This window comes from Heliangelus exortis, chromosome 2, assembly GCF_036169615.1.
Source record: "Heliangelus exortis chromosome 2, bHelExo1.hap1, whole genome shotgun sequence".
In the NCBI taxonomy this organism is placed as follows: Eukaryota; Metazoa; Chordata; class Aves; order Apodiformes; family Trochilidae; genus Heliangelus; species Heliangelus exortis.
The window spans coordinates 133,282,815-133,306,864 of record NC_092423.1 but is presented as its reverse complement, the minus strand read 5'-3'; the positions used below and the strand labels follow the sequence as shown (position 1 = coordinate 133,306,864).

The window sequence follows — 24,050 nt, the reverse complement described above, 5'->3', positions numbered from 1 at the left end:
GGATTCTGAAGTCTACAGGACTGCCCACCATGTGTTAAGTAACAATTGCTTTGGAGTACATGGTCACATATTATTTGATGTGGTTACAGATAGGCAATCCCTGCTGACAGTGAGACAAGGAATGTACCCAGGCCTGGCTCATCATCTCTTTGTTTCTCTTCTTTGAAGATGTGGATTGTGAATGAGAATAGTTGCAAGATCAACTGTAAGAAAAGATGTATCTGAGGTCGTGTGGGCAGCAGAGGTGGGAACAGTCTTGAGTATAAGGGTGTTGGTCTCGTGGGGTGTGTCATTACAAAAGGGTTTACAGCCAAAGAATCATATGTTTAACGTAGAGGGTAAGGAGGCTCTTCTCATCAAGAGCATCTCACCAGTTCAGCCTGGTTCCAGAGGATCCCAACACTCATTGTTCCACTGCCTGAACTGTGGATTGCTTGCCTTCTCGGCCTGCCTGCCACCCACTAGGATTATTTTGTGCAATACTGGAGTTGAATGCTGTTGTGCTGAACATGAAGAGGCCTGTGTGGGGGACAGGAGCAGAGAGGGAGCAGGAATGTGGTGTGCAGATGTGTGAAGGTGAGAGTAAAGCTTATCAGCTACTGGTTCCAAAGGGTGGTGGGCTTTTCCTTTTTTCTTGTCCTTGCTCTGCTGGTGAAGTCATCCTTTGGACAACCTCAATTATCCACCCATACAAGATAAAAGTACCAGAGTCCAATTTTAGGGTGTGGTTACTTTTAAATATTTAAAAATATAACAATTAAACATAGTCCTTGCCCTTTTGGCCACTTGCTTCAAGAGTTGCCTCTATTAAAAAGCTCTTGAAGCCCCAAGACACTTCTTTTTCTATTGCATAGTATTTTTCTTTTGTTTCCAGGAACTGGCAAATTTCTGGGAAGTCCTATAGCCAATTTTATATTTAAAACCAGACCTGACCTGTTAACTTATGCTGGTTTCAGGAATGTCTTCAGCCATCCTCCCTCTGCTAACCTGCTGTGCTGACTCAGCGCCTGAGCAGGAGTTGACAGCCCATGGGGACAGAGGAGTGTTCTGCAACTCTGCAGAAAGGCAGGATAATAAAAGCTTGTAAGGGGAAAGGGTGAAGTAGTCAAGGTTTGTGTTGCAGATATGAGCCAAATAATAAAAAAGAAAAGGGAAAAAAAACCACAGGAAACAAAACCAGAGAATAGAATTGAAGGCATGAGAGCTGTTGACCTAAAATTTGGGGTACAGATTGTAGAAAAAGACTCTTAGAAGTTACCAATGCTTCTTCCTTTTCTTTTGGGAAATAATTGTCTTGACGTTCTCATTAGGAAGACCAAGAAGAGACTGCAAGAAGACAGCTGCTCTAGGACACTGCGAGCTATGGGACAGCACATGTTTAGTGCTGGAACTGTTCTGCAGAGAGTTGCTTGCTCTTAATATTGCTCTCTTCACAAGTCAAAAATTGCAATAGTGTGGTTGCTTGATTTCCTTGAACACAATATTCCAGGTGCATGTATCAGGGTGCTGATGTTCTTATATTTTGTCACTGTTGTGTGCTTATATCCCCAGCTTCAAACTTGAGTTCAGTATCTGGGTTTTACTTATATTTTGCAGGTGAACTTTATATAACTTGGTCTCTGCTTGCCTGTTTATTTGTTTTAAATGTGTGTACATTCATTAAATTGTCTTTCATACAATAAAAATATAGAGTTGATATTTCTTTTTATTCACTTGCCAGTGCAGATGCATGAGTGCACTTTCAGAACCTTCCTTTCAAAACTACTTGTAATCGTGTGAAAGATAAGTAACACTTTAAAGGGAAGAAGACCTCCAGACAAAATGATTTCCAAATGATCTTAAAGTGTAATTTATCTTCTTATTTTTCAGCTAGCTATGGACCAAATCCAATTTGCAAAGGCTGTTTATCTTGTTCAAAGGATAATGGGTGCATCAGATGCCAACACAAGTTATTCTTCTTCCTACGAAGAGAAGGAATGAGACAGTATGGGGAATGCTTGCATTCCTGCCCATCAGGGTACTATGGACTCCGAACACCAGATATGAACAGATGTTCAAGTGAGTTTCTTTTTGAACCCTTACATTCACTTTTGTAGCAAGGCCGTAACTCACGCTCAGTTGTGTTTTTTTTGTGTTGTGGAACATGGTGATATTTTTACAGATGTCTCAAGATCATCATAAAACTTCACTGCTAAAGAATATCCCAGCTCATTCCAAGATATGTAAAATTCAGTGGGTTAAATAGCTGATGCATTTGCTTTTATTGTTGTTATTTTTTACTGTTACTATTGCTTTAGTTAGAAAGGAAATTTAGGAAAGAACATATTCCTAGTTTTGACAAAAATATTCCCACTATATGAAAATAAAAAGGATTAAGCATTAACAGCGCCTCGTGTTGGTACTAGTCAGGATATGCACAGATATATGGGTGGGCTTCTTGTCATGCTTTTTTGTTCCCACACAAATTTCAGGTGACCAGACACCTCACACCAGACATGCTTTAATATGTAAGTGTTGCGATTTTAATAAAACAGATGTACCATTAAAAACAAACAAACAACCTTTCACTTTTAGTACTGCATTTTATTTGGAAATTTACAACCTGCTAATGTGCAACAAGATTCCCTGTTTGCAGGTTTGTGCCTGGAAGCCCAACTGTTAAAATCAACGAGTGCTCTGGTATCTCTACACATTATTTCACTGCTGTCTGGCAGTTGTGCTGATTTGTATTGATTTTTCCATATGCTGCTACATGGAGTATCCCCCACATGGATTATTAATCATTGCTGTTACCTTTTTTTTGTTGTTTGTTTGTGTTTCGTGGTATGGTTTTGTTTGGGTTTTTTTGGTGTCTGTATCATAGTCTGACCAGGATTTTGTCACTGAACCTGAGAACTTGATGTGAGAAATGGGTTTTCTTTGCTTCCTGGAAGAATCAGTTGTCTATTGAATGCACAGCACTGCCCCTCAGTACTGTGGCATCTCACTGGGATGCAGCACCTTGTCAGAAAGTGGGTGCTGGCTTTCATGTCACTGATAATCTTGAGACCCTTGGTGGCAGTCTGGGCTGGAGGAGGAGCACTCCAAGCCATGCTTGCCCCCATCCCAGCGGGTGCAGCCATATCCCATCACTTTCTCTCCATTCCCCTCGTGGGCTCCATGGATATGGTATTTTTCATGTTATGTTCCCAAGTGCTGTGTAATAGTGCCGAGTGCTGCCTAATCTATACCAGGTGGCTGGGGTTTGATGAAAAATTAAATGAGACCAGTATATGGTTTATGTATCCCTTCTGTAAAGTAATTTAGGAGCTTGGCCTTAATTTTCATAACACTTTTGTGAATTCAGCAACTCGTCCACTTTAAACCTTTCAAAACAGGACTGTAAAAACGTTCTGATGTAAAAATGCTTTTGAATATAGTGACAGCTTTGGGAAAAAATGAACTTATCTATATTAGCCTGTACTATGCATGTGAGATAGGAAAAGTAGTCCTTAGTGGCAATCTCTCTTAATTTTTTTATTAAGAAAGTAATTTGCAGAAAGTGGATTCTGAATTCAATATAAGTTCTGTTCATTTTTACCACTTATAGAAAATAGCTCTTTTCCCTGAATTACAGGATTGGTTTTGAAAAGCATAAATGTGAGTTGTGGCCAACTCATATTGGCATGTGTCGATTGTTGGATGTTTAAATCACCCTCATGCCTTTGACAGTGTGCCCCTGTGAGAATAATGGTGCAGTTGCTTACCAATCAGTCCTGGTTCCCCTCCAATGAGTTTTGTAGTGAATGTTTTTATGTAATGTAACTGCCAACTGGTGTATTTATTTTCATTCTTTTCTTGGCCTGGTGATCTTGCATGGCATGTATGTTACATTGTGGACACACAGACATTTTGTGCATTGAAGTTAAGTTCAAGTAAACATCCTTAAAAAAAAAAAACAGAATAGATTTTTTCCCACTTGTTGTTAGATACTTTTAGGTATGCTTAGTTACAGACTCCACTGCTCAGATAGTACTATTTCAGCTAATAATAATAAAAAATCTGGCTATGTTAAAATCCTTCTGGGAGTTACAGGGCTTGAATTACATAAGTTGAAATGATTTCTGCCCTACTAATGTCTTTATAGGCACAAAAGCTGTTTAACATTTTATTACTGGAACGCTTGCCCATTTTTGTTAGAGAAGCTATAGAACATATTTTTATGGAAAATGTTGACACGATTTTAAAAGCCAAATATAGTTTGTGCCAAATGTAACACAATACATACCACAGCCAAGTGCAGCAACTATAAAATGATGGAAATTTTGAATTTCAAGACTAATTTTCTTTTCTATGTATAATTAGTATTGTGTCTTGAATTTGCTCTGTGGCTCTAGACTATTTTTCTAGTAACAGTGAATCATGAAATCTGGAGACTGCTGGTCTCTAGAAATCAAAGTATGAGAATGTATTACATTTGGACACAACGTTGAAGAATGCAGTACATTTTAAATGCATAACTGGAATTGTCTTTTCTGTAGAAAAATGCCCAAGAGAAGAGCTACAATTTTAATTTTCCAATAAATTTTATTATTTAGTGCCTTTGAACTTAACAGCTCAAACAAGAAAAAATCTCCTGAGGAAAAACCATAACTGAATTAAAGGGTAAGATGAAATCTGTAACCTAGGTGGTTGCTTTAACATTGGTCTGATTAATGGATGAGGCCTATCTTGAACCTTTCAACTTGTTCTGTATCCATAGTAACCTCTACAATTTCAGGGGGAGGAAGCACTGAGTTTAGAAATTACAGCTCCCTCCAGCTTTGCTTGGCTACTCCATTTGTTTAAGTTCACCTTCTTTCTCACAAGAGGGGCCAACATTGCTAAAATTGTAATTTCACCTTCTGTGAGCCTTCACTAAAAACAAGAGAAGCTTTGAAAGAAACTGAGCATTTATTAAACACATATAGTTGGTTCACTGTGTTAATAAAAGTAATTTTTTAAAACTTTGTTACAATATGGCAGGACATAATTAATAGAGCATGGCTTGAGTATTTCTTATGTAGCACAGCTAAGCATAGGACCTTCTGAGACTATTGTAGTCAGAACAATTGTAACAGTCTGGGAGGGAGCTCAGTTACCACAGGGGCAGAACTTTTGCTTTAAATAAAATAATTTTTCTGACTTGTTAGAAATAGTTTTCATTACTTTTGTGGAGGTTTTTTGGTTTTGTTTGTTTTGTTGGAGTTTTTTGTTTGTTTTGGTTTGGGTTTTTTTGTGCTTGTTTTTCGTATAAGTTTGGGTTTATATTTTAAAAACAAGATTAAAATAGCATTTGGAATTTTGAAAATTACGTTGGGTGGCCAGATATTGATGTCTACCTATCATTATTTATAGCTATTTATATTTTTTCCTTTATCACTTCCATTCTCTTATTTCATTAAATGGATGTTTTTTTTTTTTATTTGGAACTTCTCGATTTATGGCCTTTGTATTTTTACAGAAGAGTTATGTTCCATCCATCTAGAAATAAAAATCACCATAGTGCTTTGAATTAATTAAATCTTTAGTCAATTTAAATTTAGTAGGATAATTGTATCTTTGTAAAATACTAATTAAAATGCTGTAGTTTGGCATTTATTTGAAGGATCTCAACTCATAATGGATCCAGATTAGAACATACTGGAAATGTATTGCTAAGTGTTTATTTAATAAAATTACTTAAAAATATATCTTCACTATAGTATTTTATAATTAGCATGTTGTGTTCCAAGCATGGATCTCCATGAAATGGTAGACCTGTGCTAAGTTTCAGGAACTGTTTTGTTCACTGTTAAGATCAAGTGGCTGTGTGCTCTAGAACTCATGTTGATTCCCTGATGAACTTGTAGCTTAAAAACTTTGATTAATAATCATCATCATCATCATCATCGTCATCATCATCTGCAACTCCCCAAGCCACATCTGCTTAGTAGGTTAAATAACTAAGTAAGAATTCCCTTGTAGGTTAAAGATCTTTTGCTTATGGTTTTCCTCCTCTCCTTACTATCTCCTCTTTTTATCGGTTGTCCAACTGATGCTCTGTCCCCAAAAAGAACTCCTCACTTAAGCTTTCTTCAGCTCCTTGTTTCAGTCTTCTGCTCTTGTTAGCACTAGCACAATATTTGTCCCTTATGTGTGGTCTGTCTGGATTTTCAAAGTTGATCCCAGCTCAGGAAATGCAGGAGAGGATCAGGGTTCTGGGTTGGAAGAGGTAGAGGGATCGAGGATGAGTAGGGAGCTGTGAGTCAGAGCTCAGTGTGAAAGAGCAAAGTATGATCTTTGGACCCTGCAAGAGTTTGTTACACCCCAGGATTACAAACCTCACCAGTTACAGACCCAGGGACCCCTCTTGAACGATGCCCTAATGCAAAGAGTGATTTTGACCTCCAAAAAGAAAATGCTGCCTGTAGTACATCATCCTCTGCTCTATTACTTTGTCTTAAATGCAATGGGACACCTCAAGCAAGAAGTCAATTTCAGTACTTAGGCTACCAAAGCCTTCAGTTTAGGAATGTCCCTTTCCCTTCCTCAGATTCAGACAGCTGCTTCCCTCTGCAAAATATGATCACTATCTCCCTGTCTCCAGGGTGCTCAGTATAGTCCTTTTTCTTGCTCTGGTGCTTGCTGGTTTCCACTCATGCAGATCCTCTCGTGTTCATGTTTCTGTTTCCACACTCAACTGCTCTTCACTGGTGTCTGCATTTGACACAGAGCAGAACTTGCTGTGAACTGCTGTTCTTTTTAACCTTGCTAGAAACTGACCAGCTGTCTTTCCCACTACATGTGGTACAAAGTACCTTTGTAAAGGAGTAAGTTATGGATGAACATTCTATTGATTGATCATGTTTACAATGGAACAATGTGTCATCATAAATACTACAGATTAGGGATCTTTCAGGAAGGCAAAATAAAGCTTAAGTAAGTTCATCAAAATTATGCGTATCAGTAAAAACACTTAGAAGTTACCACTTTTTGAGATAACCATCTTCTGAGTCTAAAATTCATCACATCTCTCTTAGAAGATACATAGTTGTCTGTAATTAGCTAATACAGTAAACCTTAGAATCATAGAGTGATAGAATCATAGAAAGTTAGGGGTTGGAAGGGACCTTGAAAGATCATCTATACAAACCCCCTGTCAGAGTAGGGTCACCTACAGGAGGTCACACAGGAATGTTTCCAGGTGGGCTTTGAATGTCCCCAGGTAAGGAGACTCCACAACCTCCCTGGGCAGCCTGTTCCAGGGCTCTGTCACCCTCACAGTTTAAAAATTCTTCCTTATATCTCTATGGAACTGCCTATGCTCCAGTTTATGACCATTGCCCCTTGTCCTATTGTTGGTCACCCCTGAGAAAAGCTTGGCTCCATCCTCCTGGCATTCTCCCTTTACATATTTATAAACATCGATGAGGTCACCCCTCAGTCTCCTCTTCTCCAAGCTGAAGACCTCCAGCTCCCTCAGTCTTTCCTCACAGGGGAGATGTTCCACTCAGTAAATCATCTTTGTCGCTCTGCACTGGACTCTTCCAAGCAGTTCTCTGTCCTTCTGGAACTGAAGAGCCCAGAACTGGACACAGTATTCCAGATGTGGCCTCACCAGGGCAGAGTAGAGGGTGAGGAGAACTTTTCTTGGCCTTATAACCACCTCCCTCTAATGCACCCCAGGATGCCATTGGCCTTCTTGTCCACAAGGACACATTGTTGGCTCATGGTCATCCTTCCATCCACCAGCACCCCGAGGTCCCTTTCCCTTATGCTGCTCTCAACCTTCTTTGTGTTAAGCAAATTAAAATATGAAGCACATGTAATACAGAGCATTTTATGCTTTATTGTGATCTTCAAATGTATTATAGTCCCCTACAATTCATATTCTGCTTCACTTTATAAGCTGTGATAAATTTTACTATTGAAGAATAGTATTTGTTTTGGTAATGTTATGCTTTCTGTTATAATAATGCAGAATGAATGTTTATAGGAGTACATACTCTTTTTTTACAATAACAAGTAGATGAACCTGGCTCTAAATTGAATTCAATGTCTGAATTTGTGTTTTGAACTCCTGGGCTTTTCATTCCTCCTCTAAAGAATATGTCTGTCAATTCTTTAATGCTTATTAAAAAAAAAAAAAATAATGAGTAGGAGTGGTTTATCACAACTGTTAGGAAGCAGGTCAGGAAAATCTTTTAACATCACTGTAGTTCATCTGCTTAAAATATATCTCTGATTTGGGTATTATTCATAATCTAGGCTTTCTCCTTCCAGAGTTCTTTAATGCACCATTTGGCATTTCTATAAATATTTCAAGTTTCAACCACATCAATCAGATCTGGGGTTTTTATACTATTTAAGGAAACAGCAGGGAAACATTTGAGTGATATGAGTGAGATTATAAAGCCTTCATACAAATATTTTATTGCTGGCTAGGGAAATAGACTTTTTACAGACCAGATTAGTTGCCCTAACCTTGACTGAAACATAGTTCATAGCAATTACTTTTTAAAAAACTCTGGTGTATGTGTAAAAGCTCTTTAGAAGAAAATTATTTCTAATGTGCCCTAGGGTGCTAAAGATCACTGAAAATGAAAGAAAAAGGGACTTTGACTCCTAAGTCTTTTCTACTCTGTTTCTGTAAGAAAAGTCAAAGATGTTTAGATTGCTGTCTTTGGATTCTTTTCAGACAATGGCCTTTTTGATGGAGGTATTATGATATTTTTCTTTCTTTCTTTTCCTGCTCTGCAGAACCAAAGTATCTGTTTCTTCAGTGCTGTAAGTTTCTGGGCCATTGTCTGAGGGGTGACTCATGGAGTTAAGGTTCTTATATGAGTGTATTCTGTAACCACTCTCAAACATGGGGGCACTTTTACATATTGTGATCTCCCCTTGCTACCCACTGAAATGTCAGTCATTCAAGTTCTTACTCTTCTGGTTGCCTGAAGTAAGCGACTGCACATTATCAACAGACTTTCCATTGGAGAAGTTACATATCTTGTCCCATAAATTAATATTTCAGAGCTCTATTGAAGGAAGGCTGTGAATGTAGTCTACCTGGATTTCAGCAAAGTCTTTGACACTGTCTCCCATAGCATTCTCCTGAAAAAGCTGTCAGCCCAGGGCTCTGACAGGAGCACTCTGTGCAGGGTTAGGAACTGCTGGAGGCCACCAGAGAGTGGTGCTGAACGGTGCTGATCCAGTTGGTGGCTGCTCATGAGCGATGTCCCCCAGGGATCAGTGCTGGACCCAGTTCTGTTTAATATCCTCATTCATAATTTAGATGAGGGGATTGAGTCCACAGTTAGCAAATTCGCAGACAACACTAAGTTGGGGGGGAGTGTGGATCAGCTGGAAGGCACGAGGGCTCTGCAGAGGGACCTGGACAGACTGGAGAGTTGGGCTGATTCCAATGGGATGAGGTTCAACACGGCCAAGTGCCGGGTCCTGCACTTTGGCCACAACAACCCCCTGGGGAGCTCCAGGCTGGGGACAGAGTAGCTGTAGGCAGCAGGTGCCAGGACTTGCCGGGTGATGGGCCTGGACGGTGCTCGCCCCACCTGTGCCCAGTTGGGGCTGGCCGAGGTGCGCATGCCTGGGATCGGCAGAGGGTGGTTCCTGAGCAGGCTCCAGAGCCAGGCGGATCAAAGTTAGCTCAGTGATACTAACCCGAACCAACACTAGCTCGATTGACTCTGTTCGCGAACTGAGCTCGTGCCCACGGCGAGATTCGTCTCACGCAACAAGTAGCTGAGAGCAGCCAGACAGAGAGGGACCTGGGAGTCTGGATTGGCAGGAAGCTGAACATGAGCCAGCAGTGTGCCCAGGTGGCCAAGAAGGCCAATGGCATCCTGGCCTGTATCAGGAACAGTGTGGCCAGCAGGTCCAGGGAAGGGATTCTGCCCCTGTACTCAGCGCTGGTGAGGCCACACCTCGAGTCCTGTGTCCAGTTCTGGGCCCCTCAGTTCAGGAAGGAATTGAGGCGCTGGAGCAGGTCCAGAGAAGAACAAGGAGGCTGTGAAGGGATCCAGCACAAGTCCTGTGAGGAAGGGCTGAGAGAGCTGGGGCTGTTCAGCCTGGAGAAGAGGAGGCTCAGAGGAGACCTCATCACTCTCTACAACTCCCTGAAAGGAGGTTGTAGCCAGGTGGGGGTTGGTCTCTTCTCCCAGGTATCTATCAGTAAGACAAGAGGGCATGGACTTAAGCTCTGCCAGGGGAGGTTTAGGTTAGATATTAGGAAGAAATTCTTTACAGAGGGGCTGATCAGGCACTGGAATGGGCTGCACATGGAGGTGGTGGATTCTCCATCCCTGAAGGTTTTTAAGAAGAGACTGATGTGGCAGTCAGTGCCATGGTCTGGTACTTCACAGTGCTGATGGATCAAGGGTTGGACTTGATGATCTCAGAGTTCCTTTCCAACCGGGATGATTCTGTGAATAAGTTGTTTTGCTTGGTTTCCCTACACACTGAAGATGCTTGAGTAGAATGCTTCTCTCTCATTTCAGCCCAGTTTAGCTTCACCAGTTAAAGTAGTGACTTCTCTTCCACCCTTTCTCCTGGGAGGTGAAGTCATGGAGCTGTGGATTTGTAATGACTCCTGTGATGGTTTAAGGTTGAAAACAGACTTCTTGAAAGTTAGGTTTGGAATACTGCTTTTCTTCAGTTTTCACTTTATAAATATGTACTCAGCATGAAAGATTATCTCTCATTAGGATTTTTAATATTAATTTTGATATTTATCTAATGGAATAAGAAAGTTATTGAACTGCCCTTGCTTAAGTAATTAGGACTCTTGCTTTCAGTGAGGTCAGAATGTTGCTCTTTTAGCATTTGCATACAACTCTGGGAAGTATGGTGTAACAATTTAAAAAATGTCATCTGTTTAGAAATAGGCTTTACTAAATAATCAGACATACAAGCAGATCTCTCTGGGCCTCTCTGAGGGCTTCTTTGTAGGCCAGTTGTGTGATGATGGTACCAGGGGTAGATGTGTGATCTTCATATCGGGGTAGCTTTCAAGGGTATTTTCTACCTTTCACTTGGTAGGATAGAGCAAATATTTGACTTTCTGACTTTTCTGAGATAGAAACACTGGAAAGAAATTACAGGATTGTGCTAGAAGAACTGCAGTAAGAGTGTTATGATGAGTCTGAGAAGTCCTGGCTATGTAGAGGGTGTTAGAGCCAAGGAGATACAGAGAGACTTGGTGCTGAACAGGAATAGAAGGCATTTGAGGTCCGGTGCGCAGCAGACCCCTGATGGGGCAACATTTTCTGTTTATTTTTGAAGGAAAGAAATCAAACCTTTTCTGAAAAATACTGTGGGCTATACAATATCTATTTCTTCCCTCTATAGGGCTCCTTGGGTCAAAAAATCATTGTTATGCTCAGGTTTTTTGGTCTTGTTTCCTTTGGGTTTTTTTGTGTTGTAAACTTCTAGGTAGTCTTTGAAGTGGAACTGAAAGAGTTCACTAGCAGCATGCTTTATCTACTGCAATTACACAGAAAATGAAGCCACTGAACTGGTGAGAAAAGCAATTGCATCTATTGCTAGTAAACTGAAGTAGTAAAATTGCTTTGAAAAGAACCTTCTCCAGATTAAAAAAACCCCACCAAACTCACTTGTTTCAGGTTATTATGATTATCTCAGTAAACTAACTAGTTAATTGAAAGGGAATCTGAAAGGATATAGAAAGGGGCTTTGAAAATCATAGAATAATAGAATCTGCTGAGCTGGAAGGGACCCATCAGGATCATCAAATCCAACTCCTGTCCCTGTGTAGGGTACCCCAGGAATCACACTGTGTGCCTGAGAGCATCATCCAAACACTTCTTGAACTCAGGCAGGCTTGGTGCCATCACTGCTTCCCTGGGAAGCCTTTTCTACTGCTCAACCACCCTCTGGGTCAAAAACTTTTTCCTAATACCTAACCTAAACTTCCCAAAGCACATCTTCCTACCATTCCCTTGGATTCTATCATCAGTCACCAGAGAGAAGAGGTCAATGCCTGCTCCTCCTCCTTCCCTAGTGAGGAAGCAGTAAACTGGGGTGAGGTCTCCCTCAGTCTCCTCTTCTCCAGGTTGAACAGACCAATTGCCTTTAGCTGCTCCTCATGCAGCTTTCCCTCTAAATCCTTCACCACCAACCTCATGGCCCTCCTCTGCATTAAAAAAAAAAAAAAAAAAAAGTTGGAAAAATTTTGCTTTCCTTCTCCAGAGTTACATTTAAGGTGTTGAGATTAGAAAATGTGAAGGGTTAAAAATTGGCAGTGAGAATAAAGCAGTTTAGGACATTAATTTTAAAAAATTCCTTGAGTTTTACAATACTATGTGTAAAGGCCAAAACCATTTTTTAAAATGCTGATTTTTAAAATTATTTATATAATGTTAAACAACTCTTCTGTACGTTTTATACTAAATTATTAAGTTAGTATCTAATTTATTACTTAATAGAATGCAAAAAAATTCTAATACTGCATTAAAATTCAAATACTGCATTAAAATTCAAATACCGCATTAAAATTCTAATACTGGCATTAAAAATTATATTTGACAAAGTATACCACATAATGATACTGATGAACAATAAAAAATATAAAATTTGACACAGTTATAATTCCAAACCAATGTATCTAAATAGCCTACTTAGAAAGGTTGGACCAGACGATTCTTCCAACCTGGCACTCTGCAATTCTATGGATATTCGTAATTGAATGTCAGCATTCTTTAGGAGTACAACTAAAACTGTGCATTCTTTTTCTCTCCATGTTGGTATATTTAGCTGTAAAAGCAAACAAATTTAAATAATTCATTTACTCTAACTTACTAGCCTACTTAAAATAATTTTTAATATCACTTTTATTTTTTTAAAAGAGCAAGTTTACCCCAAAAGAATTTAAACAATATAATAAAATGAAGATAGGCACTAAATAACCAAACTCTTAAAAAAGTCTGTGTTTTATAATGGCTCCTATCACTCTAGTTGGAAATAGACTTAGAGAAAGTCAGCTTTTCTAGTTTTTGTAGTACTGCTCTTCTTTAGTTCTTTAGTTTATTTAAATTTTCTTACAAAAACCCTTCATGATTTGAAACAAAGTATATTGAGGATGTGAAAAAAGGTCGCAGTTATCTTCAGCTTCAGTGTGGTCTATTACTGAGTTAAAATATCATTACTATTAGCACCCAATCCCAAGCGTTGTGCTGAGTATAGTTCTGGTGAATTAATGTTGTAATTTAAGAATTCCTACAGCATTCCTATTATTTCAGTATTTCCCTTTAAATTGCATCTGATACAGATTAAATAATAGGCGTTTCATATTTTTAGTAGATTGCCTTCATAGGAAAAAAAATGGAAAATCAGCTGCCTTGGTGGAAGTATCCACCCAGTTTTAACCCAGGAGCCCTGCTAATGTTTCCAAAATATAATTGCCATGGCAAGGGCTTTACCATGGTCCAAAACAGAACTGGCATAGAAAAAAAAAAGCAAAACATATAAATAGGATGATAATTTTGAGGTATGATCCAGAAACTAAGATTGATTTGTTTGTTTAATACTTAAATAGGGGATATTCATATATGTGATATTAAATAGTAATAGTTTAATGTAGGATTTCTCCAGCATAATATGAGGCAGGGTTTTTCCTGCTAAGCATGTTTAAGTGACATCAAAAGGCAAGTTGTACCAAAAGTTTTTTGTTTAATCCCTCTTCCACCCAGAAAAGTTAAAATGGAGTAAACAGTAAACATGTTACTCCCCAACACCTTTTGAAAGCAATAGTTAAAATATTACTTTAAAAATATGCTTGTGTCACTTGGATGTGAGGGAGGGTCACATTATGCTAATTTTGCTATTAATGTTCTGTTCTGCACCTCATAATTAAACTATGATTTGGAAAGACCTTGATGTCTTTTCAAACTGTACGGGTGTGAGTGGGCAAGAGGCAAATGTTTTTTCTTTATATGTAAGCACCCTGGATATTTGATTTAAGCATTGCAATTCATAAAATGCTTGCAGTACATCTGGAGTGTAACAAGCCAGATTTGCAGTTAACTTTTGCAGAACATCTCCAGAGCAGCTCACCTTACTCTTTTACCTTGCAAACACATTCATCTGGAGAAGTGATTTTGCAGGGTTGTTGTAGGGGCATTGATCTCCTATTGTTTGCAGAGAACAAGTTTGAAGAGAAGTTACTATTTTTGAAAATTTCCTATAGAGTAAACTATGGGTAAGCAGCTCAACTTGTGCTGGTCAGATAACATCAGTTGTTAAAGCCTCTGTGAGATGCTGGACACTGGAACTGGTGGCATGGAGGTTATGTGTCGTGTCTAAAGAGAGCCTGCAGAGCTTTCCTTTGGCAGTGCAAGATTTCAGACTGATGTTCACATTCCTTCTAACCAAAGAAAGCTGTACAGCATTTGAAATCTTTTTTCCTTTTCATGCAGTCTGCCTAATTTATTGTCCCATGCCAAAAGAAACCTGATCTAAAAAGCCTCTTATTTCCCTAATTGCCAACAAAGAATAATTTCCCACCACCACCACCCAGTTTAAGTGTTATGCTATGCCCCATTTTGCCCTGCTCAAGAATAAATATTAAAATCTGTTTTATAAAGGCTGGTTAAATTTGAAGTGTTGTAAGAGGATACTTACCAGTAGCTATTTCAGAAGCCCTTATGGTTCATGATTTTTTTTTTTTTTTTAGAACAGAAGGAAGAATAAATGAATGCCATAAGTTAACAAAAGATTTAGTATATTGTGGCATGAAATGAATAACAGTTCCTGCTGTAACTTCAGGTATCTTAAGGCAGATTACAACTAATGTAGTTTACATAAATTAGGTATCTTAAGTTTACTTATTTAAAATGTTTGTTATTATTCCAAGTATAACAGCTTTTCCTTTTTAATCTTCAGAACATTTTTCACTAGCATATTTTGCAGGTATGTATGAATAACTTTCATAAATCGTCATGTAAGCATTTCTGCTTTTCAGGTGTACATATAATTGTTGATATCTAATTAATTTCCAAGTTGCCATGTTTTAGTGTGAAACAGGGTGTTCCTGTACAATCTTCTTCTGAGACTGTATCTATATTTCTCTTAAATTTTTGAAGAAATTGATTATTTCAGAAGGCAATAGTTTTTTGTTTTGGTTTTTTTTTTCTGCTACTTGTAATAGCTTTACAAGTTTTAGTCATTCAAGAATGGCTTTTTTTTAATGGAATGTCTTCATTAATAATGAAGAGCAGTTGTATCCAAAGAAACTGAGGGGTTTTGCATGGTAGCTCATACATCTCTGTAGATATGGAAATCAGATATAACATATAAAAGCATTCATTCAGCTATTTATAGAGTTAAATAATAGAAAAAAAACCTAGTCCCACTTACAATGACAAATAATAAACCGATTAAAGTACATGAATGATTCCCAAAATAGTCTGCCACATCTTATTCTCCGCAAAACTACACAAGAATTATTTACATTCAACATTTTTCCTCAAAAAAGATATAATTAACTAAAATATAAATTAAATAGAGGTTTTATCTACATTTTATTAAAAAAATAGGATTCAAAGGATATAGGGCAAAATAATAGAATCATAACATGGTTTGGGTTGGAAAGGACCTCAAAGATCATCCAGTTCCACCCCCCACGCATGGGCAGGGACACCTCCCACTGGACCAGGTTTTTTCAAGTCCCATCCAACTTGGCTTGGAACACTTCCAGGAAGGGGGCAGCCACAACTTCCCAGGTCAACCTGTTCCAGTGTCTCATCATTCTTCCTAATGGCTACTCTAAATCTACCCTCCTTCAGTTGAAAACCATTACCCCTTGTCCTGTTGCTATGTGCTCTTGTAAAAAGTCCCTCCCCATCTTTCCTGTAGGCCCCCATCAGGTACTAAAAGGCTGCTATAAGGTTTTCCTGGAGCCTTCTCTTCTTCAAGCTGAACGGCCCCAATTCTCTCAGTCTGTGTCCATAGAAGAGATGCTCCAGGCTCTTGATCATCTTTGTGGCCCTCCTCTGAATTCACTTCAACAGCTCCATGTCCTTCTTGTGATGGGAGCTCCAGAACTGGACACAGTACTCCAGGTGGGGTCTCACAAGAGCAGAGTAGAAGGGGAGAATCACCTCTCTTGACCTGCTGGCCATGCTTCTTTTGATGCAGCCCAGGACCTGGTTGGCTTTCTGTGCTTCAAGAGCACATTGCCAGCTCATGTTACCTTTTCATAAACCAACACCCCCAAGTCCTTCTTCTCAGGGCTGTTCTCAACCCATTCTCCACCCCGCCTGTAACTGTGCTTGGGATTGCCTCAGCTGTGGTAAGTAGTTATGGTTAGCTGTAACTTCTCTTACAGAGCAGATTTCAGTATGACAATATTTCTCAGTATAGCAGTTCTGTTATTTGCTGTTTTATTGCTCTCTTGTAAATCGCTTCATTTTTAATCTCATCCAAACTTAGCTGTTTTATTGTTCCTTGTGATCCTTTTGATTCAGGATGCAGAATAGAGAACTGCGACTCCTGCTTCAGCAGAGACTTTTGTACCAAATGCAAACCTGGCTTCTACTCACACAGAGGCCGCTGCTTCCGAGGATGTCCCCCTGGATTTGCAGCCTTGGAAGAGCTTATGGAATGCGTGGGTGAGTCCTCTAGCACCACAGTCCTGCTGAAGCAGCTATTTTGGCAGGTGGCCAGGTTCAGATACTTACAACACTAATTTTAAGTTGATGTTTAGTGTTTTCTATCAAGAAATATTCACTAATAGTTTGTGTCTGGATCTCCTTACCAGTAGTAGTAGTAATAATAAAAATAGTAATTTTCAAACTTTGAGATGTAACATTATGGAGAATACTACTCGTTCTACATAAGAACATTATCCTCTTAGCTGTGACCTTATATGAGGATTTATAACCCAGAAAGTGTAGGATTTCAGAAAGGCTACATTTTGCATTAGAATTTTAAGTCAATGCTGAACTCAGTGGATTCTCACCTCACAAAACTACTCGCTCATTTTGCCTTTTACCAAGACCAGGACCCAGAGGCAAGGCAGATTGAATTTCTTGAATGTCTGAGTTTCAAATTCTCTGCAGCTCCCCTCTTTTCTATTAGCAAGTTAGAAATCTAAACCACCAAATAAGTGTGTTTTAATCAAAATTTACTTTATAACTCTGAGCCAACATTGTTAATTCTCACAATCTTTCTCAATACTCACAAATTGATATAGATCTTGACCAATCTAGAAGCCTGGGAGTTGTATCAGAATACACTCTTTCTTTCAAGAGTGTTCCGTACACTTCAAAATGGAGAGGACCTGGAAGTGTGAACTCTTCAGCATTGCAAATCAAAGTGACACCCAGATAGGATTTATTTATTCAAAAGAGAAAAAAATCTAAATTGATTTCCTGATTTTGGGAGTTTTTGAACATGTCTATAGAGTCCAATTTATAATATGACTTTTATGCTCAGGGTGATACAGGCTAGAAAGATTCTTTCAGGTTCTGTAAAATGTTTGATTTTGCCTGTTAATACTGAAGCTTTTAAGTGGTGCTTTCTAATGGTGTGTGCTTATGTATAAATAAAATTAAGAGAAATTAAAGAAGTTTAAACCAGAAGAATCACTAACTTGTCTTTTCTTTTGCTTTATCAGAAGGCTGTGAAGTGGGTCAGTGGAGCGAGTGGGGAACTTGCAGCAGAAATAACAAAACATGTGGATTTAAGTGGGGCCTGGAAACAAGAACAAGACAAATTGTGAAGAAACCAGCGAAAGACACGATACCCTGCCCAACCATTGCAGAATCCAGACGGTGTAAAATGGCTGTGAGGCATTGTCCAGGAGGTAAGCCTAGTCTGGGCCACAAAAATCTTGATGAGTTTCCCTAGCTGAAATCCTATTTCTAACTCAAGAAAAAAAAAAAAAAAAAAAAAGAAAAAGCTATCTCATCCCAGCTGAAGGGGAAATCTGTTTCTGCTCTGCCAGAGAAGGCTGGAAGGCAGCATCACTACAGCATTCTGAATTTGTGCAGCACGACTCCAGGGAAAGGCTCTTTCAGTAGTCTGTGAAACTGTTTTTCCTGATATGGTAGTGAGGCTTTCACAAAGAGATGCCTTGGGGAAGAGCCATTATAGGTTGCAGTTTGAGCTTCAATATAAAAATGGTGGAATGGATGGTAGAACATTGCAGGAAAGATCAGGATTCTAAGCCTTGATGCAGATGAGGTGTGATGAAGTAAAGCTAAGTAAAGTTAATTACATAGGGCAATGTTAGCTGTAACTATTAGCTGGAATGTGCTCAGAGGCAAACTACTCTAGGTGTGATACAAGCAGAATAGTGACAGATACCAAGCTTTTCAGAATGAGACTGACTATGGCAGTTTCCACAGGTAGGTAATAAAATGATCAGATTTTTTTATCATGGCCTTCTAAGACTTAAGCAGGGACATTAATTTGAAAATGAAAATAGAGTTTCAAATTTGTGTTCAGTTTTGTAGACCCAAAAGTGGAGACATGTCCCTGATAAAGAGGAGGTTTTGTTGTCTTTTAATTTAAATCAGAAGTTTTTACTTGTGCAGACTGAATGTTTACAGTTTTGTAGGAGATGTTCATGATCAACAGATGATAAACATGCCATTCCTTTTGGAATCATAGAAGTAAAGAAGGATTCAGGCTTGAGGGGACTTCAAGAGATCTCTAACCTAGCCTCCTGCTGCAGGCTGGATCAACCATGAGATCAGACAAATAAAAGGAACAAAGAGATGCAGCATTCTGAGAAAAGACATAAACTGATAAATAAGTTAAAAATGAAAAAAAAAAATCTTACAATAGGAACATAAATAATTATGGTTTGTTTCTGGAATTGTTAGATTATGTCTCTGTTGCCTTGAACATACTGCCCACCAGTATGTTTGAAAATTTATGCATAAAGTTTTAGCATATAGATTAAATTCATGCAAGCTTTCTTTTTGCATCTAGGACAATGACACAATCTGGAAGAGAAGAAAAAGTTGATTCTTTGTGATCCAGGTCAATTCTTCCTCCCTGTCCCTCTCCCTGTACTCACACACACATAGTGCGTAGTCATAGTGGTCCTTGCATGCATTGTACAGTTGATCTGCAACCTAAAGAAACATCTCAAAGGCATGAAGAGTGAAAGCCACAAAATTAAATCTCTAGAGAAAGGAAAAAGAAAAGGTAAAAATCTAGACTAATTTGGGCTGCTGTGGCTAAGTGTCTCATGGTATCTTTTCATGCACATCAGCTGCATCCAGATCAAGGTCAATACACTTATTAATGCTTGTAATCCACTCAGGTGGATGAGCTGACCTCTAACAAACTCTGAAGCCCTGATAGCAGTAGTGATCAGGTCAATGGGGGAATGTTTTCCTTCTAAAAAGTGAGGAATCAAAAAAGCCTATGTGAAGTTTTACAAAAACTCCAATCAATTTTTTTTTTCCATTCAGATGTATGAAGTTTAGCTTGTAGTGGAAAATCTTAGAAAACTGCAGAGTATTTTTAATTCTATATGTGGTAGAGATTTTTGTACCCAATGTATATAGAGGGAGGCATTTCATGTATGCAATGTCCAGTTCCTGTATAAACTCCTGGCAAGTATAAATTTATTGGTGTGTGTTTAGTCTTGATAATTTAGTTAGGATAGAAAATATTCAAATTGTTGCAAGTAGTTTGAGAAGTGTGTTTAAGTAGACCATGATATTTATGAAAGCTGTAGCCATGGTAGTCTGGAACTATTGAACATTCATAGCTTTTTGTAGCAGATCCTCATAAGTTCCAGATTTTCTTCTCCAGCAATTCAAGTCAATTTTATTTTTTCAAAGGCACAGTGGTGGGCTTTCCTAAGAGTGAGGAAATATATTGCATAGTCTGTCACACACACAGGATCACACAGAATTGTCACGGTTTGGAAAAAGACGTCTATGATCACCACATCCAGCTGTCAAATTCCCCTTTGATCAAATCTCTGCAGTTTCACTACAGACCAGGAAAGTTGTTGCTAGAAATATAAATTGAGTGTGGAAGGCTGGTAGTACTCGTTCTTAACCATGGGCTCCAGTGGATCCTAAAGATTACAGTTCTCCCCTGTCCTCCCATGGTGTGGAATTCCCTGCTTGTGTTTTCAGAGCTAGAAATAAATAACTGTACAAAATAATAAAATAATAAATGTACAAAACTGCAAGTTTGAACTGAATGCTGATGCTTAATACTGTTTCCATGCAATCATATAAACCACCAGCCAGACTCTAAACTCCTTTTCTCAGTCCTAAGAAACTCTCAGCAGTGAGTGTGCTACTAGTGTTTTAAGTGCCTGAGGTAAGTTTTCCCCAGGGCCAGTCATCTGTACACGTGAGGAAGCCCCCAAGATTGTCCTGTTCAATACTCAAGCTTTGGTTTATGTTTCATTATTATTATATACATGGCTGTTCAAAGATCCTATGCCTTTTTCATATTTAATGTAGTTAGCAGGTTGCCCCATTCGACACTTGAGATGTTTTGTTGCTTACTTAATCCCTGTGAAGTAGCAGGGGTCAGAGACACTGGTTACAGGGAAGCTCAAATCAACCAGGTCTTTTTTCCTGAGGAAGGGATTCTGTGTTTTTAAAAATACGAAATTTTCCTAATATTAAAATTTTTAAATTGAACTTTAAACTGAGGGAATGAGGAAAAAAATGTAAGGTTAGCACTACTGGGGGACTGAAGACCCATAATCCCTGTAAATGTTGGTTGAGATGATGTTAATAAATCCTTTCTTCCTAATGTTCTCAGTACATAAATTCACAGAAATGTGTAGGATAAGTATTGGATTACACAGCTAGGATGGTTATAGATTGTGATGGATTAAACTGAGCACAGGAAGTGAGGATATTTCTGGTAGAACAGGTTTAAATAAAGGCTTTTGACACATGCTTTTTCATTCTGTACATTTTAGAGTTACTATTTCGGTCCACACTACAGAAAACTTCTGAAAGGGATTTTTATACATTTTGCAGGAGAAGCAGAGTTAAATTCAGTTTTTCTACTAAATACTGCAGATTCATGTATATGAGGAACTGAGATGTTATCCATCTGGCCATATGGCTGTGGTACAAATCGAGTTGATGATTAAGAATTCTTTATCACTTTCTCAGTATTTGCAGAGCTGTAGAGATTCAGGCTGGAACACAAGTGAAAGATGATTTCACTTCTTCCTACTGAAGCCAGCAACATAAGAAGATTCTCTGCTTGATTGCAAATATGTTATTTAGTGATACTTTCTTATTGTCAGTACTCATTGATTTAACTGTTATTACTAGATGGGAATGTCATATTTGTGTATCTGCATATGTTATGTATGTTACCCTGTGGTTTGGGTGTAACATGACTCATATTATGAGTCTCAGAAAAAAGATTACTTGGATCATTCAGGCCACCTCCTACCATTCTGGTCTCTTCCTGATTAGGAATTTTCTCCTCTTCAGATCAAAAAGAAGAAAAAATTAAAAGAGCGATTGCTATACAAGCAATGGGGAGTGTACCAGGCAGAAATGTTCTATACTAAACAGCTTGCTAGGTACAAATTTTCCTGTATTTTATTATACTTTTTATCTTCTATTTTCACATATTTTTCACATCTTCCCCTAGTCCACCTCAATAAATTACTCCTCTCTTGCTTGTACCCTGGAGGTACTTGCAGATTGCTTTCATGTTTCTTATTAAGTATTACAAAAGCTAGCACAGCAGCTCTCTACTTCTTCCATCAGACTGCAATACTTCAAGTTATCTGATACACGACTATTACTCTATTATTTTTAATAGAAATCATAGTGACATTTCTGAATGCTAATTTTGGACATGAAGAAAGAGAGATGAAGATGGGACGTATGCCTGCTTTAGTTTCCTGAGCTTGAAAGATGTAAGGCAGCAGACCAGGTCATGAGGCTACAGTGGGAGGGAGCTCTTTCCTTTACACACACATGTAATTGCATGGACTTCATGCTGCTTGATTGGACTTTGGAGCCTTTTTATGCAGTAAACTTTTTTACCATTGCTGCAATAGGATTTAAGGCTTCTGGAAGAGTAATAGTAAAAAGACCCAGTCAGGCATTCTGTCCTTATGGTGCCGTTCCATTTCATTATTAATATCAGAAATTATGATTAAAAATATTTAAAGGTTAAAAAGTGTGTACTTAAATAAAGAAAACCAATAAATATGAAGACCTGAAAAATGAATATTAAGTAGTTTGAGTTCTTCTAATCTGCTAACCTACTAGTGATGTGGCAAACAGGGGATTAATGATCTCAGTTTGAAAAACTATTTAAGGTAGAATAACAGTATTTTGAGTAAAACTGTACATACACTTTAAAAATAGTAGCTATACACTTAAATTACACTAAACTGTCATAATTTCTAATAGAAACCATGTTACAGGTATAATTAGGTTTGGTGGGTAAGTATTTTTCCTTTGAATTGACATATTTCTTCTGAGTGGAAATGTTTTACGTCTTTCTTCTATGTCTTCTTTCTTTTATGTCTTTCTTTTATGGCTCTTATATCTTTCTTTTTTTCTGACATTTTATGTCTCCTCTTTGTCACTGGATATTGCCACAAGAATGGCTGGCCCAAGTGGCAAAGACTGGTCCAGGAACAGCGAGAATTATTGCCTTCTCCGTGAGGACAGTCAGGCACTTGTCTAGGTTGTCTCAGTAGACTGTTCAGTCACCATCCTTGAAAGTTTCTAAGATCTGATTTGACAAAGCCATGGACAATCTGGTCTTAAAGGTCTTGATGCTTCCGAGAGCAGGAAGCTGATTTGGGACCAACCTGGATGATTCTGTGGCTGTGAACAGCAGAAAGTGTTGTGGCCTTAGGCTGAAAGAACACTGTTATTGCTGTTTGAGCTCTGCAAAAATTCTGCTATCTTCTACTACCAATTAGAGAGATGCTGGAATGACTGGGAAAAGGAACAAAACAAGCCTGTTTGCTATAGTGCTAAGATCTCTTCATTTGACCCATTTTGTTAACGTTGAAATAATAGTCAGAGTGTGTCTAACATTTCGAATAGGATGTTAACTGTTTTGTTTATGAATTTCCATGCTTAGCTTTAATCAGGATAAAAGTTTAGTTGGAAGTGCTAATTTCTTAATTTACCTTGCTATTTGATCTGTTAACTTAATTGTCTTTTGGTGAATGCTGCACACTTGTAATTCTGAAACCCCATAGAGGATCTAAAAGATACATAGCACAATGTACCTATATATTATGTTAATGCACTTTTGCAGTCTAATAAAACAGTCCTCCAGCAGAGGAACTACAGAGATGCAGATATTGAGCTGTATTTTAGAGTTGCTTTGACTTTTCAGATCTTAAAGAAAAGTCCAGATCTTAAAGAAAACTTGCTGACATTTTTAGTAATTTTAGAATTTCATTACATTGTTTGTTAAATGTCATAACATTAATGTATGTAGCAGGTTAGAGATATAAGAAAATGGACTTAGAGAAGATTATCTTAAGTTGAGGCATGATCTGAAGAGGGATAGTAGCAAATAAAAAGCATTGTGGCTTTGGGAAAGGTAAGATTTACAAACAGTAATGAGCTGCTGCTTTGGTTAGTGTTGCATGAATCCTGAAGACACTGGAATATTATTTGTCACTGTAATACTGAAGGATAGGCATGACAAGTTTTAACAGCATTTTAAACAAGACTGCTTTAGACATAATTTACAACAATATATTGTCATTGCCCATTGCAGCTCTCTGTTGATTTTGCAGTAGCATCAGACCAACTCTGCCCTTTTTTGCCCTCAGCAGATAGGTATAAGCTGCAGCAGCCATAGCTCCACTGACTGCTGGTTCTGCTAAAATATTAGTATAAGCAAGCAGGCTTGCCTCCTTGAGGTATTTGTGAGCAAATTATGCTCTGGCCAAGATGGCTTGGCCTTAGATTGTCTGAAAATATAACCCATTATTTTGGGTTTAAAAGCACGACTCAAAGCTTCTGAAGGAAGAAAACCTTTTCAGCATCATCAGGGAGCTTAAAATAAGAGAACTCCACAAA

The 24,050-nt window shown here is 38.4% G+C and overlaps 1 protein-coding gene across 1 annotated transcript in view; it reads left to right on the top strand.

The window, feature by feature from the left end:
• Positions 1 to 24,050, top strand: part of RSPO2 (R-spondin 2) — a 108,090-nt gene that overhangs the window by 50,301 nt on the left and 33,739 nt on the right. The window contains exons 2-4 of the mRNA XM_071738206.1: positions 1,870 to 2,058; positions 16,500 to 16,643; positions 17,651 to 17,839. Coding sequence (XP_071594307.1) covers positions 1,870 to 2,058; positions 16,500 to 16,643; positions 17,651 to 17,839 — 522 coding nt within the window. The remainder of the gene's footprint in view (positions 1 to 1,869; positions 2,059 to 16,499; positions 16,644 to 17,650; positions 17,840 to 24,050) is intronic.